The 21678-nt window shown below is 46.1% G+C and overlaps 1 protein-coding gene across 3 annotated transcripts in view; it reads left to right on the forward strand.

Annotated features, from left to right (window-relative positions):
* Positions 1 to 1711: 1711 nt before the first annotated feature.
* Positions 1712 to 21678, forward strand: part of LOC126537049 (sodium-dependent dopamine transporter-like) — an 85859-nt gene continuing 65892 nt past the window's right edge. Inside the window, exon 1 of one of the 3 annotated variants that reach the window (XM_072287809.1) lies at positions 1712 to 2900. In XM_072287809.1, coding sequence (XP_072143910.1) covers positions 2796 to 2900 — 105 coding nt within the window. In that variant the 5' untranslated portion in view covers positions 1712 to 2795. Of the gene's footprint in view, positions 2901 to 2922; positions 3210 to 3310; positions 4111 to 21678 lie in introns of those variants that run through there. The other 2 variants (XM_050184171.3, XM_072287812.1) reach the window with 2 other exon arrangements.

The following is a 21678-nucleotide window of genomic DNA, read 5'->3' on the forward strand; positions in this document are numbered from 1 at the left end:
AGTACACCTAGAATACGTACATACATATAACGAGCATAATCTCAAACCATGTCTTTCAACAGACACGCAAGTTCACAGGTCTTGCATAGACAGAAAAAATGACTTACATTCTAGGCCTAAATTACGTGCAGTTCTTATTTCAAGGGGGATCATGTTCCAAATTTTAGTTCCGTTAAATTCTATTAGTCTTTCGCCATAAACGTTACGACATTTGGGTAGGTTAAAGTTACCATTTGGAGCATGTCGCATATTGCGTATAAGAACGGAAAAAAGATCAACAGGAAGAGGCGCGTTTCTATTAGCTATATTGTTGATTGAAACAGCAATCTTGTAGTCGCGCAACATCGGAACTGAAAGAACACGTTACGATTGAAAAATGTTACGTATAGGTTGACCGTGCCTTATGACTATCAATAGTCGCTTTTGGAATCGTTTTCCAGGTTTTAGATAACTAGTGTACGTCGCACTTCATTAATTCAGGCAGTAACTTTGTGACAGTGACATAATGAAAAGTACAGTGAATGAAGTATAGCTTATGGAAAATATTGGCGAGCTTTTATTAGAGTATAGCAGCCATAGGCTACCTTTGTGCACCCATTCTGTACTTGCTCATGCCAGTGTAAATTCTCATCAGAAATGACCCCTAAGTATTTGAAAGAAGGGACTCGTTGAATAGGCATATTGTTTAATGATAGTTTAAGAACTGCAGTATCAATACTTCGTTGCGGCAATTAAATTTGTATAGCAGAGCGTATGCTCCGCTAAGCGAAACCGTTTGCTAAATAGGTGTCATCAGACAGAGCAATACACAGTGCAATTATTACGCTTGAAAACACAACCACCGCATAGGCAGATGCACTCGGGAAAAAAAGAATATATAAAAAGATCCTGAAAAAGAAGCGGTCATGCAGCGTGAATGAACAGCTCTTCTCTCACAGCCAAGTACCGCTGCAGCCAACCGCCCATACCGGCGTGACGTTTTTACCCGGCCAGCTTGGTGATAGCGCCATGATAGCCTATGGGTAGAGCGGAGCTTCTTATGTGGTGCCACATTCGCCGCAGCAATGTCGCGAATCTCGTTGACGTCATCCTTTCATGTCAGTGGGAAAAGAATTATGTAGATCCAACGCACACCTTGGAATGTGTGTGAAGCGAAGCCTTCGTGAAATGGTTAAAAAATTGTTGTAGATTTGGCCATCTCATTCCTTGTCCTTCATCTCACTCAGCCGTGCTACGCGATGTGACGCACGCGATCTTCTCGAAAGAGCCAGTTGGCGTTGACTACATAAAAGCACGCGTGCTGTTATGACGTTTTTTTTTTCTTCTTTAAACTACATTCAGCAACACATTCAACTATATTACGGTTACAAGCAAGGAACTGTTTTCTTTTTGTTGTTGTTTTTCGCGATCAAGAAGAAGCGCTTATGTCTTCCTTTTATTCCTGGCGAGCTGATGGCAGGGTTTTCTCGACGCGAACAAACCTTTTGTTCAGTTATTTGTCTCTCTCTCTCTCTCTCATATACTGCTCGCGCTTGTCAACCAGGAAGTTCTTGTTTCTTTACATTACAGCGCAGCGCCCGAGCTTTCGAGGAAACTTACTTTTTCCAGTTTGATTCAAGTTGTCATTTTAGTAGTGTGGGAGTTGAGTACGAAGCCTCTCTGTGATAAACCTTGCTACATGGTTACCTCTGTCAGACCGAGTTAGTGCCGGTGACAAAACTTAGCTGTCCGCCTTTGTGGCTGATTTTCGTGCTTCCGTGCCTTCAGGTGTGATATGCAATTGTGGCGACGACTGCTTCTCTCTCGCTCTCTTTTGGCAGAGTATAATTTAGAAACTTGTGGACGTGCGGCATCATTAGGGAGCTTTAGAAATAGGGGACGAAAGTTAAGATACGCTATCGGCCAGGCGTACAAAGGAATGCAAAAAGCGTACAAAGGAGTTCGGGTTTTCGGCTACGCAAAGCCGCTTAGGGACTCTATTTCTAAAGCTCCCTACTGTAGCCATGTTGCTTGGGTACTGCGCGTGGTCACTTCAGTGCTAGCAACAAATATGACCCAGCGCGTAGTCTCCCTTCCCAGATCCCTTCCGCACGCTCCCTTCGTCTCTCTTCGCGCTGTTGCATTCCGTTCGTTGTTCAGCCGCTATCGTTAATCGATACCTCTGGCCTGCTATCGAGGCCTGGCTGAAAGTGCACTCTTGTCCCTATCTACAGTCCTCCAGGACAAAAAGGAAACACAGCGAGAGCAGATTAAAAAAAAAAAAAAGAACATTCATAGAAACGAAGCCAACAGACGTCATAATCTCCTGCTCTCTCTCTCTCAGTCGTACGATGGCGTCTTTTGGAATGGACGCAATTGTGTCTGTGTGTGTGTACGGAGCGGCACCTAAAGACAGCCAACATGTAGCCCCCCCCCCTTCCCCTCTTTCTACCGCCCCACCTCCTCTAGCCGTCACCTCTCGCAGCACCGAAAGAGGCGCCACTCTAATGCGAACGAAACTCAGCTCAGGCCTTACGCGCGCGCACACACGCACGCAGTCGTACGCATGCACGCAGCACATCCGCCGTGTTCTGGTGGAGTCAAGACAGCGTCATCCCGAGGCGGTTGAACGCGCGCTTCCAGCCTCCCAAGACGTGTGTGTGTGGCCGTGCTGCGGTATCCTTCGGTGTCGTGCCGTCGACGGCTCTCGAGTCTCCTGTCGCCTCCCCCGAGTCGCCCAGTTTTCTTTTCTTTAAAACAAAACTCCGCTACCGGAAGGGACCCTCCATCGGCAGTCCAGAAAGCCAGCGTCAGCCATGTTGCAGGCAGCGAGACGTTTCAGCACCGCGGTCGGGACCTCTTCGAATCCCATGCTCCTGGCCGCGAGGCGCTTTAGCACGGCCGTCATCAAAAACCTTGGGGTGAGTGTTGCCTCACGCTTTGCTGGTCTTTCTTTTTTTTTTCTTTCCTTTCGTCCTACCCGCGGTTGTCGGGACGGACTTAGGTCGTGGTGGTGGTGGTGGAGGAAGAGGAGAAGGAGGAGGAGGAGGTGTGGCGAAAAGTGTGGCCAGTCCTATGGAGCAAGAAGTGCGGCCGTTGCTGGGCTGAGACTTGAGGATCGAGACAGCTTTTGGCATAAAACTGTCAAGATGCCGGACTTGGTTACGCTCGGTTTTTCGAACCGGCGTTACTTGCCGATGTACCTGTCCAATGAGAGCTACACCATTGAGGTAAGTATGTATCCCCCATAAGTCTGGGCGTCTGCTGCACTAACCGATCTGTACAACACATGTTTACTAACCTTCCTCGCACTTTGGAGCCTGCTCAAGGCCGCGCGTGGGTGGTTGCAAAGCGTTAGAGGAAAAGCGATGAGCAGCTCCTCTGTTCAAGCTGGGACAGTTTTATGATGACAGCTTTGTGAAAGGTTGTCGTCACGCTTTGTATATATGGCAGATGAATTTCACGGAAACACGCAAGCTAAATGAAGCTTTATTCAACCAAAGGTTGTCATCCACCTGAGAGTACATGCTTCGTCTATTCCGACCCTTGATTTCATGTTTTCTGCTGGTAGATTTAAACTTACTTACTCCCCTTAGAGCAGCGAAACATGCGACCCTGAGCCCGAATGGGTAAGGATAACAGATCTTTCTTTCTTTCTTTCTTTCTTTCTTTGCACGCAGTCAGCAGCAATAAGTTACTGCGAAGCGGTTTGTGGGAACCACTGTTAAAGATGGCGCTCGCTACTCATGATTAAGCTGGTCAGCTCCCTTCCCTGCAATCGGTGCTGGTCGCATCAAAGTCGTTCTAACGCTTACTCTGGAATTTCTTGAGCGCAAGGGCTTACGGATTACCTGAGCAGAGGTCGAGAAGGAAGTCCAAAACTATATTGAACGTGAGCCAAGATACGCGGCTTCGCCGCATGTGAGATTGCCAAGGAACGATTAGCGTTCGCTGCGCAGAAAGGGACTCGCTACCACAATTGCTTTTGTCCTTTATGTGCGCGCGCTGGAGTCACTGAGTAGCCGCTTCGTTTGTTGCTGGGTGTACTAGCGACTCTTCATGAGGGCCAGGTTTCACAAGGGCGCGTAGTTAGCCGACCAGAATGTAATTGGCGTGCTCAGAGGAAGCCACGTAAGTTGGAAAATTTATCAGCATACGATTTGTCCTTTACGTTTTTCCAGTATGTGCTCGGGCAGCCTGACTATATAAACACCGCTTTTCTATGCGGTGAGGTAACAGCGGGCTTTTCTTGAGCCCGGGTAGTGGCACTGATCTTCGCACTAATCTCGCGCAACGTATTAGAATATTTTTTCCCAGGATCTTTCTTAAGTGGAGAGATAATTGGCCACGATGACGTTGGCTCATTGACGAACGCAGAACGATGTAGACGAATGAGAGTAACATTCATCTTCTGCGTGCGCCGCGCTGTTCCCCCACTCTTCACTACGTCACAGATCCTCACCAACTTCCATGTCTTGTTAGCGTTAGCATGCTGTAAACGCCATTTGATAACTGCTAATTTAACTTGGACGCCTGTTCCTCATGCAGAAAAGAAAGTCGTTCTCGCATTGCATTCTTTGTATTGGCCCACGTTATTATTTAAATGCTGGATCATAGTTAGTTCGCGGTATATATCTGATTTGCTGAACTTATGGTGTTGCTGGTTTCATTCACAAAATCTTGTTTTAACACTTCGACTGTTCGGAACTTCTTTATTGGAGTGAGATCTGTGTGCTTTTCTACTTGGTTTGTTCGCATGTCATATCACAAACTTGGTGTCTGCCTTTCTATGTGACATGGGATTTTAAGAGATCATTACACTGGTTCGGCGTGTCTTTGAATTCAAGTTAGGGTGTATCCGGTGCCGACCGCAAGCACCAAGTAAAGAGAAGCAAATATGCAACTCTCGTGGCTCTCGATCCAGCTCCGCAGCTTACTCGGAAAGGAAAAACAAAATTAAGAAGCGGAATCCAGCCTTATGCTTCTAAGGCACAACATTTGTAAGGCGAGCAAAACTACGCGAATACAGAGCCTCGATCAACAAGTGCATATGACGTGGGTAGAAAATCACATTTAAAGAACTGCTTGAATCAACGTTGCAGCAGCGTTGGGGAATTACAACTGTGTAATAATGCCCTTGCTGCTGACACCGCACCCAGCGAGCCATCTTTTCCTTTTTTTTTTCATTTCTTCCAATTGCTCAAGCTCTAATGACGGGGTCCCAGCTTCGCTGTGTCTATAATTGTTAGGCGAGAACGTATAATTAGGCTGTTTACTCTTTACGTCATTGTGGTCTGATAATTTGGACGCCCTGTCCTCGATTTATTATGCGCGAGAGAGCTTTGGCAGGCGATTTCCATTGGTTAGTACTATAGCTACGTTAGTAGCTATAGTATTCACGTGGGCCTTGCAGAACGTTGCGGAACTCGTTCTACAAGTTTGTGTTGTTTTGAATGTCGGTAATGGTTAATTTCTGCTAGTTCTTTATTATCGTGCCCAATTTCAATAAGCATTGAGCTGATTAAATCTCAGTTTCCTTTCAGAGAAGCGGGGTCGTGATTAAAAGCAAAATTTGGCGTGGTTTACTCGTTTGCTACTTTGTACGTGCATGGAAACGCGGAAGTGTTCTTGCAAATGTATACTCAGTTCTTCAATATACTTACATTGTATCAGGTAACAAGCAATGTAACAACACAAAGTGCGCACAGTACTGTTTTCGAATTCATCTGTAGGGTTTCAAAAGTAGACGAGAGCGATTTCTTAGCTTTGTGCTTAAACATTTGGCCATAATTTTAGCTCCAGCAGCTCAAGGAGAAGATTTTTTCACACGTGCTTTACATACATAATGTTTTCTCTTTACACTAGTTGAAAGCATAATTCATCATCATCATTATCATTATAATCATCATCATCATCAGTCTATTTTTATGTTGAGTACCAGACGAAGGCTCTCCCAGCGATCTCCAATTAACCCTGTGTTGCGCTAGTTAACTAACCTGCAAATTTCCTAATTTCATTACCCCATCTAATTGTCGGCCATCCTAGACTATGGCTCCCTTTCCTTGGCACCTATTCTGTAACCCTAATAGTCCACCAGTTATCTACCTTACGCATTACATGACCTGCCCAGCTCCATTTTTTTCTCTTACTGTCAACTGGAATATCGTCTATGCCCATTTGCTCTCTCATTCAGACCGCTCTCTTCCTGCGTCTTAACGTTATGCCTAACATTTTTTGTTCCATCGCTCCTTGCATGGTCTTTAACTGATTTCGAGCTTATTTTTTAGCCTCCAAGTCTCTCGTCCTTACGTCAGCACCGGTAGAATGCAGTGATTTTAGACTTTTCTTCTCAACGACCGCGGTATGCCCCCACCGAGGGATTTGGTTACAACTAATCGTACAAATTTCCACACTCTTGGCTGGAGCATTCGAGTGCCGCACTGCAAAGCAAATAAGGAACAATGTGAAAGCAGCTTGTTGTTACAGGATACCTCGCTGTGCGACCTGTGTGTTCAGGTGACTATACCGTTGCGCACAAGCACTGTCTTTCAAAGCAAGTAGAAGCGCAAAAAAATATCAATTTGTTGTTCTCGTAGCACAACACTGCGTGGCGCACCACGGAGGGCTCTAGACGCGAGTGTGGACTTCTCTACATGCCAGTGAGAAACTGCGTACCCTATTCAGCAAGGATTTATTTTCACTACAGGATACAAAGGATAGGAGAAAGGCAGTTCTTTAAGGAGCTTGATTGATTGATTGAATGATTAATTGATTGATTGATTGATTGATTGATTGATTGATTGATTGATTGATTGATTGATTGATTTCATTTAACCTCCCAGAGAGGCCGGAGCTATGACAGACGCCAAAGTGGAGGGCTCCCCAATAATTTTAATTTGAACACCTGGGGTTCCTAAGTGCGTACCTAACTCCAATGCACGCGAACCGCATTGGGGGCCGTCCGCCGTTTCGCCTTCCACAAGTATGTCGGACTGATATATCACTGGCGACGAAATTGTATGGACGAAATGCTCGACTTCGCAGTGACGCAGCGGATATTCGCGACCGTCGTTATTGTAATCCAGCGTGGGCTTGCTCGGACGGTTCGTGGGTGTGTAATGCATTACTGAGAGAAAATGGGGGGAAACTCGTCCGGACCGCTGCTTCCCAGTCAAACTTTGTTCCTACTTTGACCCAATTGAGGAATGCAACCCTACGCTGAGAAGAAACAATCGTCATGTCGTCTGCAGAAACCAATGTTATTTTTTCATTTTCGCATCTTTTCTTTGTTTTGAGCGTCTTTATTATTATTATTATTATTATTATTATTATTATTATTATTATTATTATTATTATTATTATTATTATTATTGAAATGAATATTAGGAGAGGTCGGCGCCTTTATGGCGGCACCGGCTACTCCTTGTTATTTAGCAAAGGAAACAAATTTGCGTAAAAAGGGAGAATAATGACACAGAATATGGCGCTCAGTAGCACACCAGATGAATAAAAACTCTACAGTCTAACAGTACAGGAATCACAAAGTCTTGTGGATGAGTTCAGCACGCATTCGCATATATAAAGACAGATATTTTGAATAGCCAAACACACAACACATTTAATTACACTGGAAGCACAGAACTAAATTACCGATTGTGTAAAAATCACGATCACCACATAGATCACTTTATAACCCAGAGCAACATTTATGTCACTCATTTAGCTTATATTGAGATCAACTAAAACCTAATATCTCCCCGAAATGCTGGTGTCCTCGAAAAACTTCTTCAAAGCAAGAAGGCCTCTTTTCTGAAGGCCCGCAGCTGGCCATGAACCAAGAATCTTTTTTTAGTGTAAACGGTCGAACAACAAATTTGCTTGCAATACTCTTCGTTCTGGATCGTATTTCGTGCACTCGAGGAGGAGATGATGCACATATTCGTCTGAATGTAGACAAGAATACCGCGGGCTAGAGGCACGTTTTATCCTGTATAAGTGGCTTGTAAATGCAGCACGAAACCGCAGGCGGTGCACCAATGTTTCAAATTTTCTGCTTTCTCTTAGATTTTCCGGAATTTATAGGTTTATACATGGGCCTATAAAGTATAACTCCGCGTTCATAGATTGCCTGTCAAATCAGGTAGTTTTGCTCACACGACAGGAAATCTGTCTCAGGAGCAGACGGACTTCACTACGAAAAAGGGGACGATTGATTGTCTCTTCGTTATTGTGCGCCCGATTCGCAGCTGCGTCTGCTGCAGTATTACGAGCAATATTGCAGTTCCTGGGTGTCCACTGAAATGCAATTACGTGATTCATTGCGCTTGCTTTTGTATATTCTTTGAGCGTCTCATACAATAGCAAAGTGTTCAAAGAATTTTTCTTATTGCTTTGCAGCAATCTGAGAGCGGCTTGCGAATCGCTAAAGATAGCCCATTTTTACGAATTCTTTTATGATGTTATGAAACGTAAAGCACACAGGATTGCAACCAGTTCTGCCACGGTAGATGTCGCTCGGGATAATTTAAATGTTTGCTCTAGCGCCAACCCCCCCCCCCCCCCCCCTCCCTCTTACGCTGAAGCAGCGCTTCCCAAGTTATGCGTCTGGTGACTTGTGGCACGCCACCGATATCACTGGGGCGCCTCACCAAACGGTGCACGTGATTGCCTACTACGGCGAGTAAAACTTATCAATCAAACAACCTACTGGGAACGATGACGTGCGTAAGCATTTCTTTCTTCTCAGTAGCGTCTATCTGAATGGAGCAACGACAAATAGGGCTTCTAAGTTCTCTCACACTGCGGACCTATCGGGCACTTACTGCTTAGTCGACAGACACTAGAGAGCTGAAAACAATAGGAGCTCCCACCCGTTATGTCTGAAGCCATTCAAGTTGTAAGTGTGCTAAGCAGGCAGCAACACACTCAGAAATGAGAATAGGCTCTATAGGATGGTTGCGCTGCCACACACATACAAACGGATGGCAGAACAAACCACCGATTACCGTGAATTCCGCAATTATTGTTTCCTCTCTTCAGAGTATACATTACATTACATTACAGTAAGAATATCTTGGAACCATGGCCTCGCATATCGCAGCTACAAAAGGCCACAAAAGCTCTGCTGCGATATTTGAAAGCTACTGGATTGAGTTAGCATCTGTGATCCGGACTGAGTGGCCGAACGATATACCCAGTAGACTTTCACTTCTTTTAATCTTTCCATCCCCTTTTCCCTTTCCCCAGTATAGGGTAACCAATTGGGCTCAGTCCTGGTTAACCTCCCTACCTTTCCTTTATCATTTGCTCTCTCTCTCTCGAGTTGCTGGGAAATTGCTTTGCTAAATATTTGCAATGCTAAATATACACCTTGTGAAATGACACTGCATCCTAAGCAATTGAAAATAAATGAAATTTCATTCAAATATCATTTCACTGCTGTTTAAAAGCTCTTGGTTCATTAAGGACTACTCATGAAAAATCATCAAAGCCAAAGTGAAAGCTTAGGACTCGCAGGTCGGTCTCAACATGGCGCCACGAGGTTGTTCGCCCAAACAAATTGAATAAACGAGAGTGAACATGTCGACATAATGGTGTTTAGAAAAAAAAGTTTTTAATTTGCGTTGTTTACAGCATCCGAAACGCATCATTACTGTATAAGCCGAAACCATGAACTTTCTTTGTCTCTCATACTATAGGCGATTTAGTTCAAATCAAGCGCATTGTACGTCAGAGAGAAATACCTATATGTGAACTATACTGGAACAGTCCCGCTCTAAAAATTGTAAATAAGTCGGCCTTACCGTGAGCTTGGACTTAATTGGTACGCAAGAAAAGTCGCAACAGCGAAATAACGGACGGCGGCGTCATAATGAAATTCTATCGTCAGCTTCGCGTGGCGTCACAGATTTCGGCAACTTTCGACCAAGACTAGTTAATTAGTAATGAACGCAAGGACACCGCACTGCGTCATAAAGCAAACGAACATAAATTTGCAAAGTTTTCATAAAGGAAAGAGACAAACACTCGAATACATCATGATGGTTATGTCATCGTAACAACGTGTCATTTCTTTCTTTTCACTTTTCAGTTTTAACTTATTGGATTCATATGTAGCAGAGTGAATAGTTAGCAGATATAGAAGAACAGCTCCCAGAGCGAAGCACTGTAAGGCTACCTCTTGCTATATTGGCCCTTAAGATGATAGTCAGAACAGCAGCTGAACAATGTAGCTATGTAAAGAATTAGTATAAGAAGCGTGAACACGAAAATATTGGAAAACTTGGGGGAAAAAGGTACATGGTGCAAGCAGGTACGGCACAATGTGGAAGATAACCGGTGTACAAATGGATGGATGGATGCAAAACTTTATTGAAGGTCCTGCGGTACGCGACTCAGCGCGCTGCGGGTCGCTCCTACGTTGGGACAGTCAGGCCATGACCGACCGCCGCATCGTGGGCCCTCTGGACCGCCTATAGTTGCGCCCCGGCATCGGGGCTCTTGATAGAGGAGAGCCACGTGTCCTCATTGATTTGTTCTGTGCCTCGTAACGAGGGGCAACGCCAGAGCATATGGTCTAGGCTAGCCAAGTCATTGCAGTGCCTGCAAGAACTAGTGGCATAAGTGTCGGGATAAAGCTTGTGGAATAAAGCCGGGCTTGGATACGAGCCTGTTTGCATTAATCTGAGGGTCAATGCCTGAGCTCTATTTAACTTCTTGTGAGGAAGGGGAAAGTCTCTTCTGCCGAGATAAAAGTGCTGCGGAATTTAATTGTATGTGGTCGGTTGATCTCCACCACTGCGGGCCGGCGGTGGAGTTCTCCATGGTCGCGGAAAGCGAGACCTCACGCCTTGGAGTGGGCCAGCTCGTTGAGGTTTGTGTGGCCTCCCATGATGAATCCCATGTGAGCGGGAAACACCGTGAGAGTGTGGGTGGCGATGCTTTTGCCGTCGAGGATGCGACATGCTTCCTTACACACGGCGCCAACGCTGAAGCCGCAGATGGCTGCCCTGGAGTCGCTGAAGATATTGGCATGTTTATCGTCCAGGAGGGCCAAGGCAATGGCCACTTGCTCGGCCGCACGCGACGACGTGCTTCGCACCGAAGCAGCGTTAACGGTCTAACCCCTGTGGTTGATCGACACTTACGTTAAATTGTTTATGTTGCCATACTGGGCTGCGTCAACGAAGCAGCTGCCGCCAGGGAGTTCTGTCGCGTGGCGTAAGAGTGCCACCGCCCTGGCCTTCCTTCTTTCTAAGTTGCGCTGGGAATGCATATTGCGCGGGGAGGGGGATATAATGATGTTGTCTTTCTGCTGTTTCGGAAGGCCCTGGTAGGCGTCTTCGACAGTGGCCAGGGGGACGCCCATCTCTGTTAGGAGTCGCCTGCCCGTCTTGGTGCCGGAGAGCCTGAGAATCTATGCCCTTTTTTTGTGCTTCTGCAATTTCTTCCAGGGTACTATGAATACTCAACTGCAGGAGTCGGTCGGTGCGTGTGTAGTTTGGTAGTCCGAGCGCGCTCTTGATCCCCCTCCTTATCATGGCATTTAAATTGTCTCGCTCGGCCCTCTTCCAGACGTGCATGGCCGATACGTACGTGAAATGGCATAAGAAGAAAGCGTGGGCTAGCCTTATCAGATTCTCTTTGCTCAGGCCTCTCCTTCTGTTAGCTACCCGCTTGATTAAATCGATGACGCTATCAGTCTTCTTTGCTAGTTTGTGAATGGTGATGCTATTTGCGCCTGCCCCTTCGAATGTCATTCCCAAGATTCGAATAGACGCGACTTTGGGAATCGGATATCCGCCTTTGGTGTAGAGATTAATGTCGATTTCAGTGGGGGGTTTCCAGTTCTGTGGCTTGCGGCCCTTTCTAGTTGGGCTGTAGAGAAGGAGCTCCTATTTCTTTGCGGAGCACTGGAGTCCCGTGTCTGTTAGAAAGCGCTCTGTAGTGTCAAGAGATTCTTGGAGCGCGGCTTCGACTTGTCCGTGACTGCCACCCGCGCACCAGACAGTGACGTCGTCCGCGTAGATCGTGTGACCGATGCCCTAGAGCTTGCCTAGGTATCTCGAGAGGTCGACCATTGCGATATTGAAGAGGAGCGGTGAGATGACTGGCTCCTAGGAGATGCCTCTTCTGCTCAGCTCCATTTTCTCTAATTCCAAATCTCCAGCCTTGAGGATGGCGCGTCGTTTGCGCAAGAAAGACCTGACGAAGGCATGGAAGGACGAGCCTTGATCGAGTTTGGAGATGGCGTCGAGAACGAACTCGTGACGGATGTTATCAAAGGCCTTCTCCAGGTCCAAACCAAGGATGGCCCTCGTGTCCCGAGTGCAGCGTTCCAGGATTTGGATCTTGATAAGCTTCATGGCGTCCTGGGTGGAGAGCCCTAGCCTGAAATCTTTCATGTTGTGAGGGAAAAGGTCGCTGGTCTCGATATACTCGGCAATTCTGTTATGGATGGCGTGCTCGGCCATCAGTACAAATGATAAGAATTGTTAGACATGTACATAGAGCACTGATTTAAAACATGTTTAGCATGTGGCAAGCCTAATGTGAAATTGTAAGTCATTTCAAAATTTAATGTCGAGGATCTGATTGTGTGCTCCCACTAGTTAATAAGAACTCTGGGAATAAGATTGTTGCGACTGGCCAATCGAAAGACATTAGAACGAATCATTTCTACGGTGTCTCTAATTACGAAAAAAAAAAATGTTAAAATTGTAAGTTAAGTGGTAAGCCATATTTCCTAAGCCATATGCACTGAGTTTAGTCGATGGCAAAAGCTTATGCTCTAAAAAATAGGGGTGGCAGGTGCATAGTGTGGACTGTGAGTGAATTATTTTTTTTGCTGAATCAAGGGATAAAGGACTTCGAGAGAACAAACTGCGACTCTTGTTTTTCTGTTTCTTTTCGATCTTTTTTTCATTTCTCTTTGCGGGGCTCTTTCAACACTTCGGCCACCCACCTTTCTAGCTTAGTGGCTATTGCGAGACGCTGCTAAGCGCTAGGTGGCTGGTTCGAAATCGGCCTTGGCAGCCGCATTTCGATGAGGGCGAAATACGTCGGTGTTCGCATTGCTAATAAGTTTGCATGTAAGTTGCTTTATAATAGCTAAAAAAAGGCGTGTCAACCACAGTTTCATTTTAGACTACATTGGCGTTAATACGCCCATATCAGCGCCAATGAAATCCCTGTGTGCCTTATAATGAGATCGGGGTGTTGCCCCGTAAAACTGCAGAATTTACTTTTACAATTCGATATTATAAGTGGGCAACACCACGGCTATATGCAGTTTCTCGCTCTGACTCTTCAATTCCTTACACGTGACATGCATGGCTCGCTGAGCTCAAGTGGAACGGTTCGTGGCGAATCCATTTGCAAAGCGATGTTCGTCGGTTGTCATACGCATAGCACATCCTTAGCCAGTCTGCTGCTTCCTATCTGACTTCCTTCCTGCAGGCAGCACCTGTTTATCGCATACTCTATGTTTTTGGAGCAATGTTGCTTTTTTTTTTTCTTTTTTCGACAGCAAGCCATGCAGTAGCGCTTCATAGCATATGCATTAGGCGTCCCACAGTCGAGCTAGAACGGCGCGTACTTGGATTGCATCGATAAACAGAGGTGTCCTTGTTTTTATTCAATTCTTGCTTGTCATATCCCGTCGGGTGACATTTGTGGACTTCGGGCGACGTGATCCATAGCACACATATATAGGGCGTCTTACGTAACACGAAAAAGCTTTATGTTGCTCAATACCTGCTACATGAAAGCGTTTTTTCAGTCATGAAAGAAGTCCGCGAATACACGAAAAAACTGCCGCGCAACTGGCCGCTCGAGGCACTTTGCGTGTATTCGCGGGCTTCTGTCATGCTTGAAAAAAAATCACTTTTATGTAGCACGTATTGAGCAACAGAAAGCTGTTTCGCGAATTTTTCATGTTGCTCTGCAATTTTCTCATCGGCACTTTTCATTTAATTATAATTTTTGAGAAGTTGATTAGGTAGTTAGGGCTAATTCTGTATTTAGGCGGAATGTAAAAAAAAAATCATCTGAGTATCTCCAAGCGACGACAAATAGCATTACCTTCATTCTATCCAGCTACGGGGCATTTCCATATATATAAAGTTTGGCTCGAATAACGTAGGTGGGATACCCGGCGTACATTATACGCATGTTGGGAATGTTCGCGTGCTTCGATCACCATTCACTGCTGTTAACACTCAGCTGAAGGTAGATGCGCTTCGCCACGATTCCATTTAATAGTCCCTATTTAATATCAAGTATCGCAATCGCGAGATCCGCTTGTCATGTATGACGGATGTTATCAACACTTCACTCAAACAAAAGCTCCAGGGTGACTGCCCTGAGCTTTCATGATTTGACACTGCGTATGCTTGTGTGCCGGAAGTTTTAGACAATTTTCACTTACCGAAGTTCCGCAGCCATGTGCACCTCATAGCGACCCACTGCACCACTGGGAGACTACTATGGTCACGCGTAAACCAGCTTGTTACGTTTTACAAGACATGGTACATGTACGGTGAGCAAAATGACACACGTTAGAAGAAATATCCAGTGATTTTATTAACGATACAAGTTCATTAATTTTCTGGTCAGCATACAGGCTGCTTCCCTACATTTCCTTCTTCGTTTCTCTCTCTCTTCATACATACCCAACTATCGAAAGAAACGCAAATTCCCACAAGGCTAATACCTTATACTTCTAATGGCATTATACTACTAATTACAACATTTAAGGCCATACATGTATTTGCATCTTTGTTAACCTCCAAGTTTCTGCCCCTGCCCGCCACGATGGCTTAGCGGCTATGGTATTGCGCCGCTGAGCACGAGGTCGCGGGATCGAATCCCGGTCCCGGCGGCCGCATTTAGATGGGGCGAAGTGCAACAAACGACCTTGTCCCTTGCATTGAGGCACGTTCAAGATCCCCTGGGGGCCAAAATATATTCCTGAGCCCTCCTCCCCTTCCCCCCCCCCCCTACCCTACGGCACGCTCCATAATCAAATCGTGGTTTTCGTACGTAAAGCCCCAGAATTCAATTTAAGTTTCTGTCCAGTATGTTAGCAGCGGTAGAGTGCAATGATTGTGCACTTTTCTTTTCAGTGACAGTGGTAAGCTGGCAGTCAGGATTTGGTAATGTCTGCCGTATTCACTCCAATGGACAACAAGGACTGCGCAAGGAGCGACGGAACAAAAAAAATGTTAGGTGTAGCGTTAAGACGCAGAAAGAGACTGATGTGGATGAGAGAGCAAAAAGGTTCTAGTTGACATTAGTAGAAAAAAAATGGTGCTGGGCAGGCCATGTAATGCGTAGGGCAGATAACCGGTAGACAATTAGAGTTACAGAATGGGTACCGAGGAAAGGCAAGTGCATCCGAGGACGACAGAGAACTAGGTGGGGTGATGAAATGGGGAAATTTTCAGGCGCAAATTGAAATCAGCTAGCGCAATACAGGGGTAATTGGAGATCGCTGGGAGAGGCCTTCGCCCTGCAGTGGAAATAAAATAAAAAAAGGCTGATGATACTGTATCTCCACGATACATGCGGGAGCGAGTCCGTAGCAGAAGCTCCGCTTTGACGTTGGCCGCTGAGGTATAGTGTGTGTCTAAATGAATGCATACGAGCTTTTTGGTGCGCAGAATCATCGGAACTCTACGATGGAAACTTATCCCAAAGTGACATCAGTTACTAACACAAATTCGGTTGGCTTTTGAGGCGTCTTTCTTATCATAAAGAATGCCTCTATCTGTATCAGCGAAGCGTCCGCGAGACTGCACAGTTTCGAGTGTGATATTATGAATGCCGCACTTTGACATGCGCGATTTATTTGTATTTTTGTTTTGGCGCACTGGCGCTATGATGTGGCTTGCGCATGCACACCAAATAGTGCACGTATCGGTGGGTGTTCTCCTTTTAACAATATACTGATGGCCGTATTCCTCCTCGTTTGTTTTTGGTTTGCGTATGTTCACCGCTTTGCGCTAAGTTGTCATGGTAAGAATGCAAGCCCTACAGTTAGCCCCAACCACTGCAAATGAAACCTGCCACTTCTGAAAATTACAGATCAGTTCTGCGGAAGCCTGCAAGATGGACGGAGAATCACGAAAGGAAAAATTCGTCATCCACCCGACAGCAGCCGAAGTTACAAACGAAGGATGACTCTAATAAGTATTTTATTGACAAAAATGAAAAGACCCAAGTGACGAAAGCTGCTGCTTCGCTTTACTTCCGCCAGGGGACCCCTCCGTCCAGGAGTCCTACATGGTGGGCCGGGCTACAAAGAAAACCCATACGGGTTCACTAGAAACCCATTCTTTGTAACTTCTGCTATTGTCGGGTAGATGACATTTTTTTTTTCGTTCAACCTGAAACCTCGTGCTCAGAAGCATGAACGCTATAGCCGCTCAACGGCTGCAGTGGTTATCTGGGATAACGTGAATCAGGCATACACGGCGCAAAACGAACAATTATACATGTTAACCATGACGCTTGCCCGCCAAACCTGGGCCGATATCGCTGCGCTGACTTGCGCAAGAAGCCAGCATGCAGAGGGACAAAAGCTACAAGGAACTCGCGGATAACCCCGGAAGAGGCGGAGAAACAGGGCCACGCGAACGAGGCTATTCAATCCGCTGGGAATCCTCCATGATCGATCCAAGCTCAGTGCAATCGGTACGGAATATCAGCATTCATTATGGCCGCAGCAGTTGCTAGCGTAGTTGCTATTGGCAAACGGAAATGCTAATGCCATCTGGTTGGGGAGTCACGGTATAGTCGGGTCCCTTAAACAGTGTGAACCTATAGCTGAGCGCTGGGCTTTGCGGCGGCGTCATGCACTCTTTGTGTTGACACTCCAGTGGCCCAAAACCAGAAGACTCCTGGCAACCCGAGCGACGGACGCTCGCACGTGCGTTATCGGGAGATAACGTGACCGGGAGCGCGGATGATGTTGGAGAGTGTCGGCGGTCCGGTGTTGACATAGCGGCGGTGCGCGCTGGAAGCCCGTCGAGACCTCTATCAAACTCGCTACCGGCTTTTAGCGACGGCCCTCTTGTTCTGTGGCTTCCTCTGAGCGCTTTTACATCGTCCCGATAAGGGCGTGCCGCGCGACGGCAGAACTCGACCACATTGTCGCGTGGGTAGACGAGATGACCCGGCGCTATACGTTTGCCGAAGTGGCGCACGTCCATAGCGGATACGAACGAGTTGCGTTCGCGTTCTTGTCGAGAGGCATGGTATACGATGCGCAGGCGATTAAGTCTTTCGTGCTTTCCTGATCCATCGCAAACGCGATACTTGCAGAACACCGCGATGTGCCATTAAGTCAAACGTGGTGCGGGATAACGTTGCTGAACACTGCTTGCGTGTTTCCGAACGCAGAATCGAGATATCGTGACAGATATCTTGGAACAAAAGTCTTTGAAACACGCATTCTGGAGATCAAGCCGTGCGGCATCTTCCAATCCTCCTCTCGTGTAAAAGTAGGTTGTCCGGACCTCCGCAGTTACCGTTATGACGTAGCAGGCGTGCTGAGTTGTTCGCGCCCACCGCGGTAGCCCAGTGACTGTGGCAGTGCGCTGCTGCGCTCAGTCGAGGTCGTGAGTTCGATCCCGGTCGCGGCGGCCAAATTTCGATTGGACCGAAATGCAAAAACGCTCGTGTGTACATACATTTAGGTGCAAGTAAAGAAACCAAAGCGATCGAAATTATTTCGGACTTCTCGACTACGATGAGTGTTATAATCAGCAGCGTACAAAGACATAACAAACGCCACACTCCCATATAAAGATAGTATGCGTGCGATTGGGAAGACCTTAACGTCAAAACGGCAATACGAATGGATATCAAAACAGTGTGCGGTGCCTTAGTATCCCACGTATTTTCTACAAAGAACACAGCACTTTGCTTGCATCTGTTGATATGATGTTTCCTTGTTTCATTATTGCTACTGTCACAGTGCGCCAGACAACGTCAAGCAGCTGTTTATAATACCCCAGCACCTCAGTTGACCGGGCATCCGGTCGTGAACTATGTTACAAGCAGGTATCAAAATATGCAAAGAAGCTTTGTTTTACCAGGCTGCATACAAACATCATATATATATCACGTTGTTTGGAAAGGAACAAAAATATTCGGTATTCGATTGAAAATTCAAAGGCCGTGTTTCTGGATTATTGTGTTTCATTCTATTCGAAAATTTGACTGTTCGAACTCCTCTAATTTTGAGAAAGTTGATATCACATTGGTCTTTGCGTCGTTTACACGAAGGAGGAAAGAATGACAGGTCAATCGCTTCCACAAAAGCCTAGAGCACTGAGACCACCAGCAGAGTCAGCTTTAAGCCTTGTGTTTCCGTATTTCCAGCAACTAGACCTGTTCTGATACTGAAGAAGCTATAGATTATTTCTGGTGCCCTTTAAACGCTTAAAAAAAAGTAAAAAAATGCTAGTTCTTGCGAAGGCTGCGGTATCAACCAGACGAGCGTCTCGTTTGCTACCCCACACAGGGTTTAAGAGAAAGGGCGAATAGAAAGAGAAAAGGAGGAGGGGGGGGCGGAGTTAACATTGCGTGCGCACGGGAGGATGCACCCGATAGCGCTATAAACGGTCTCTTAGGGTTGTGCACTTCAAGAACTACACTATTGCGCGTATAGGTTTTTGCTCCAGCGCCGGATGTGACCACGGTCCGAGTATCTTTGACTCTGAATATGGTCTCGAATCCAGCCGGTGTAAAGTTGTCTGCAGAGAGAGGCGTTGGACGTCGGGCGATCGGCCGTTCCAGTACAGTAACAGTAAGTGTTCGTAAATGCAACTCCTAGCAATGAGCGGTACAGCAACGTTGCTTGGCAGCGGCAGTAGCTTGGTCGGCATTTGTAGCCGTATACCGAGGGGACCAAGTTCTGCGGCCGTCAATTGGCGATACTCGGTGAACGGCAGAGAGCTAGTGTGCTGACATTTACGATGGCGCATAGCTTTTGTTTTTGCTACATTAGCACATAGCTATAGTCTGTCTGCACGCATTCGGTGATTGCAAAATCGCCGACTCTTACTTAATCTTGTGCCAAGGGGGTAGATAACCAGAAAGCCAGGGAGAAGATAGAGTACATCACGCGTGTTTTCAGAGATAACAAAGGAACAAGCGCGGTGAAAGAACTTCCACCTCACAGGTTCGCTTCGAGCACCGGTTTTTGATATCATCGGTACGGTGGAGTCATTCAGTTTATGTAGCATCTTCCACCGCTCTGGCGAAATCGCACGCTTACGGATGTCTCCCCCGGTGACAATGCGTAATCTCACTCCATGCCACTCCACGTAGTAGAGCACATCGAGCGCAGAGATAAGACCTCACGACGTCCTATCAGTTCGACCACGTGTAAAAGCTGGCATTTCTCCCAGTTTTCCCAACAAAGGAGCCGGCAGATAAGGTGGGATATTGAGATCCCTGAGAATTTATTAGTTGCGGTGATGGCTACCGTTCAGCTGACGAAACATGAACGTTTATTCATCATTCGTGCAAGACAACAACGAGGTCGACCATATCACATTTACTAGGGGATTGCCATGCAATCCACAGTAGCCGCCAGAAGTACGCAGGGGCAATACAGGTGTTGGACGAATTGATCACTCCGCAAGTAAAAACCCGGGAACTTGTCAAGACCCGCTAAATATTCACACAAGGGACATGAGTAATACGTATCATGAGAAGCCAACAAACAAAGACACCAAGGACGTAGGGAAATTACTTGTACTTACTAATTGAATTAAAGAAATGATAAATTAATGGCAATGAAAGTGGATGAAAAAACAACTTGCCGCAGGTGGCGAACGATCCCATGTCTTCGCATTACACGTGCGATGCTCTAACCACTTGAGCTACCGCGCCGCCGTTTCCCCATCTACTTTCTTGGGTATTTCTGTGTTACTACTAGAATTAACCTTGGGAGTGTTAGCCAGCGCCACCACTCAAAAACCTTGCTGGCGAATGTGGAACATCTTTTCTGCCACAGGCGTCACGAGTTCGTGATCTTCTTGGGTGAAGTCGACTTGTCAATAAACCCACACATGCTACCTGAAGGCATTAATGATGCCGAATTCAACACTCTCGTTATGTAAGAATGAGAAGAAAGGGGGTTAACCGAAGGGCCCAATTTTTATTATACACATCATGAGAAGCCAACAAACAAAGACACCAAGGACAACATAGGGGAAATTACTTGTACTTACTAACTGAATTGAAGGAATGATAAATTAATGGCAAAGAAAGTGGATGAAAAAACAACTTGCCGCAGGTGGGGACCCATCCCTCGTCTTCGCATAACGCGTGCGATGCTCTAACAAATTGAGCTATCGCGGCGCCGTTTACCGTTTACTTTCTTGGGTATTTATGTGTTACTACTAGAACTAACCTAAACATGTAGGATTTGATGACAAATGGCTGGTTCCCGTGCCACTCCCCCTCCCCCAGCTTCTTTCTGACTTCGCCCTTGCTTTTATTTATTTATTTATTTACTTATTTATTTACTTATTTATTTGTTTATATATTTATACTACTGTCATACCCTTCTCTATTTATGCTGATGAGCTGCCCTAAAATAAACGACCGTTTCATTCATACATGCAGGCACCGTCTTTTCACATTACGGACAGCGAGTACCCTTCATGTTGAAACCCTATGAAATTTTCGAATTTAGTACAAAAAAGAAAGAAAAAGAAAAAAGAAAGAGTAGTGCACGTGGTTGGTGTTCTACACGACGCCCTGTACTGTGCGTCTATCGCCTGGACAAGCGCTTTATTTCGTTTTCTGACACCAATTTCTGGTATTTTATGAACATTGATGATCGCCAGTAATTAGTGGATGCCAGCGCATTTTTCAGGTTCTCATTACAGTTTGATTTTACGTGATACCTGCTCACGTTCCACAGCTTCGAGGGAAACGATTCGAGGGGTAAATGACAGGCTTCATTGAGGGAAACTGGCGGCTTTCTGCCAGGAATTATTGATTAAACGTAAATAGAGCAAAGACAGTCTTTGTGAAAAGTTTTCATTCCCCACTGAGGAAGGCAAGATGCGTCGCGGCATCCCATATCAGGGCTTCTGTGCCAGATCTGGAGCTCCGTAGCTCGGTAGAGTGAATTATGTACGATCTGCCCCCCCCCCCCCCTAAATTTCTGGCGCTTTGTAACGACGAAGGATGCTTTTTTCTTTCTTTCTTTTCTTTTTTTGTAGGCCTCGATAGGCCCTACAGCGCGCAGTCGGTTTGAAACGTTTGATAAAGGCAGTCTGTGAAATGTGCAGAGCTATAACAGGGCGTCAGCCACCGAATCAGCTCAATTGGAAGAGTCCCGCACAAGTCACTCGGCTGCGGATCGCGCCAGTAGCATGTCGCGTTTTCTATCGAATTCGTCCTAGTTAATTTGAGACGAACCGAAAAAAGCAGCCGCGATTCGCGTCTGATGTTAGTTAGGTTATGTGCGATGTTAGCGCGAATGGTATATCTTGCGTTACAGTTCCGAAACTTAACCTACTACAGTCTTGCGTCACTTATTCCTCGCTGACGAAGCTGCTAGGAAAGCACACGAAGGAGCAACCCTTGTTTCTATACCTTTATCGCGGACTGAAGCAGCGCAACACCTAGGCAAGCTAGCGCACCGTATGACATTGGAGAAGTGGCACACAC

The sequence above is a fragment of the Dermacentor andersoni genome, chromosome 4 (assembly GCF_023375885.2).
Source record: "Dermacentor andersoni chromosome 4, qqDerAnde1_hic_scaffold, whole genome shotgun sequence".
NCBI classification, from domain to species: domain Eukaryota; kingdom Metazoa; phylum Arthropoda; class Arachnida; order Ixodida; family Ixodidae; genus Dermacentor; species Dermacentor andersoni.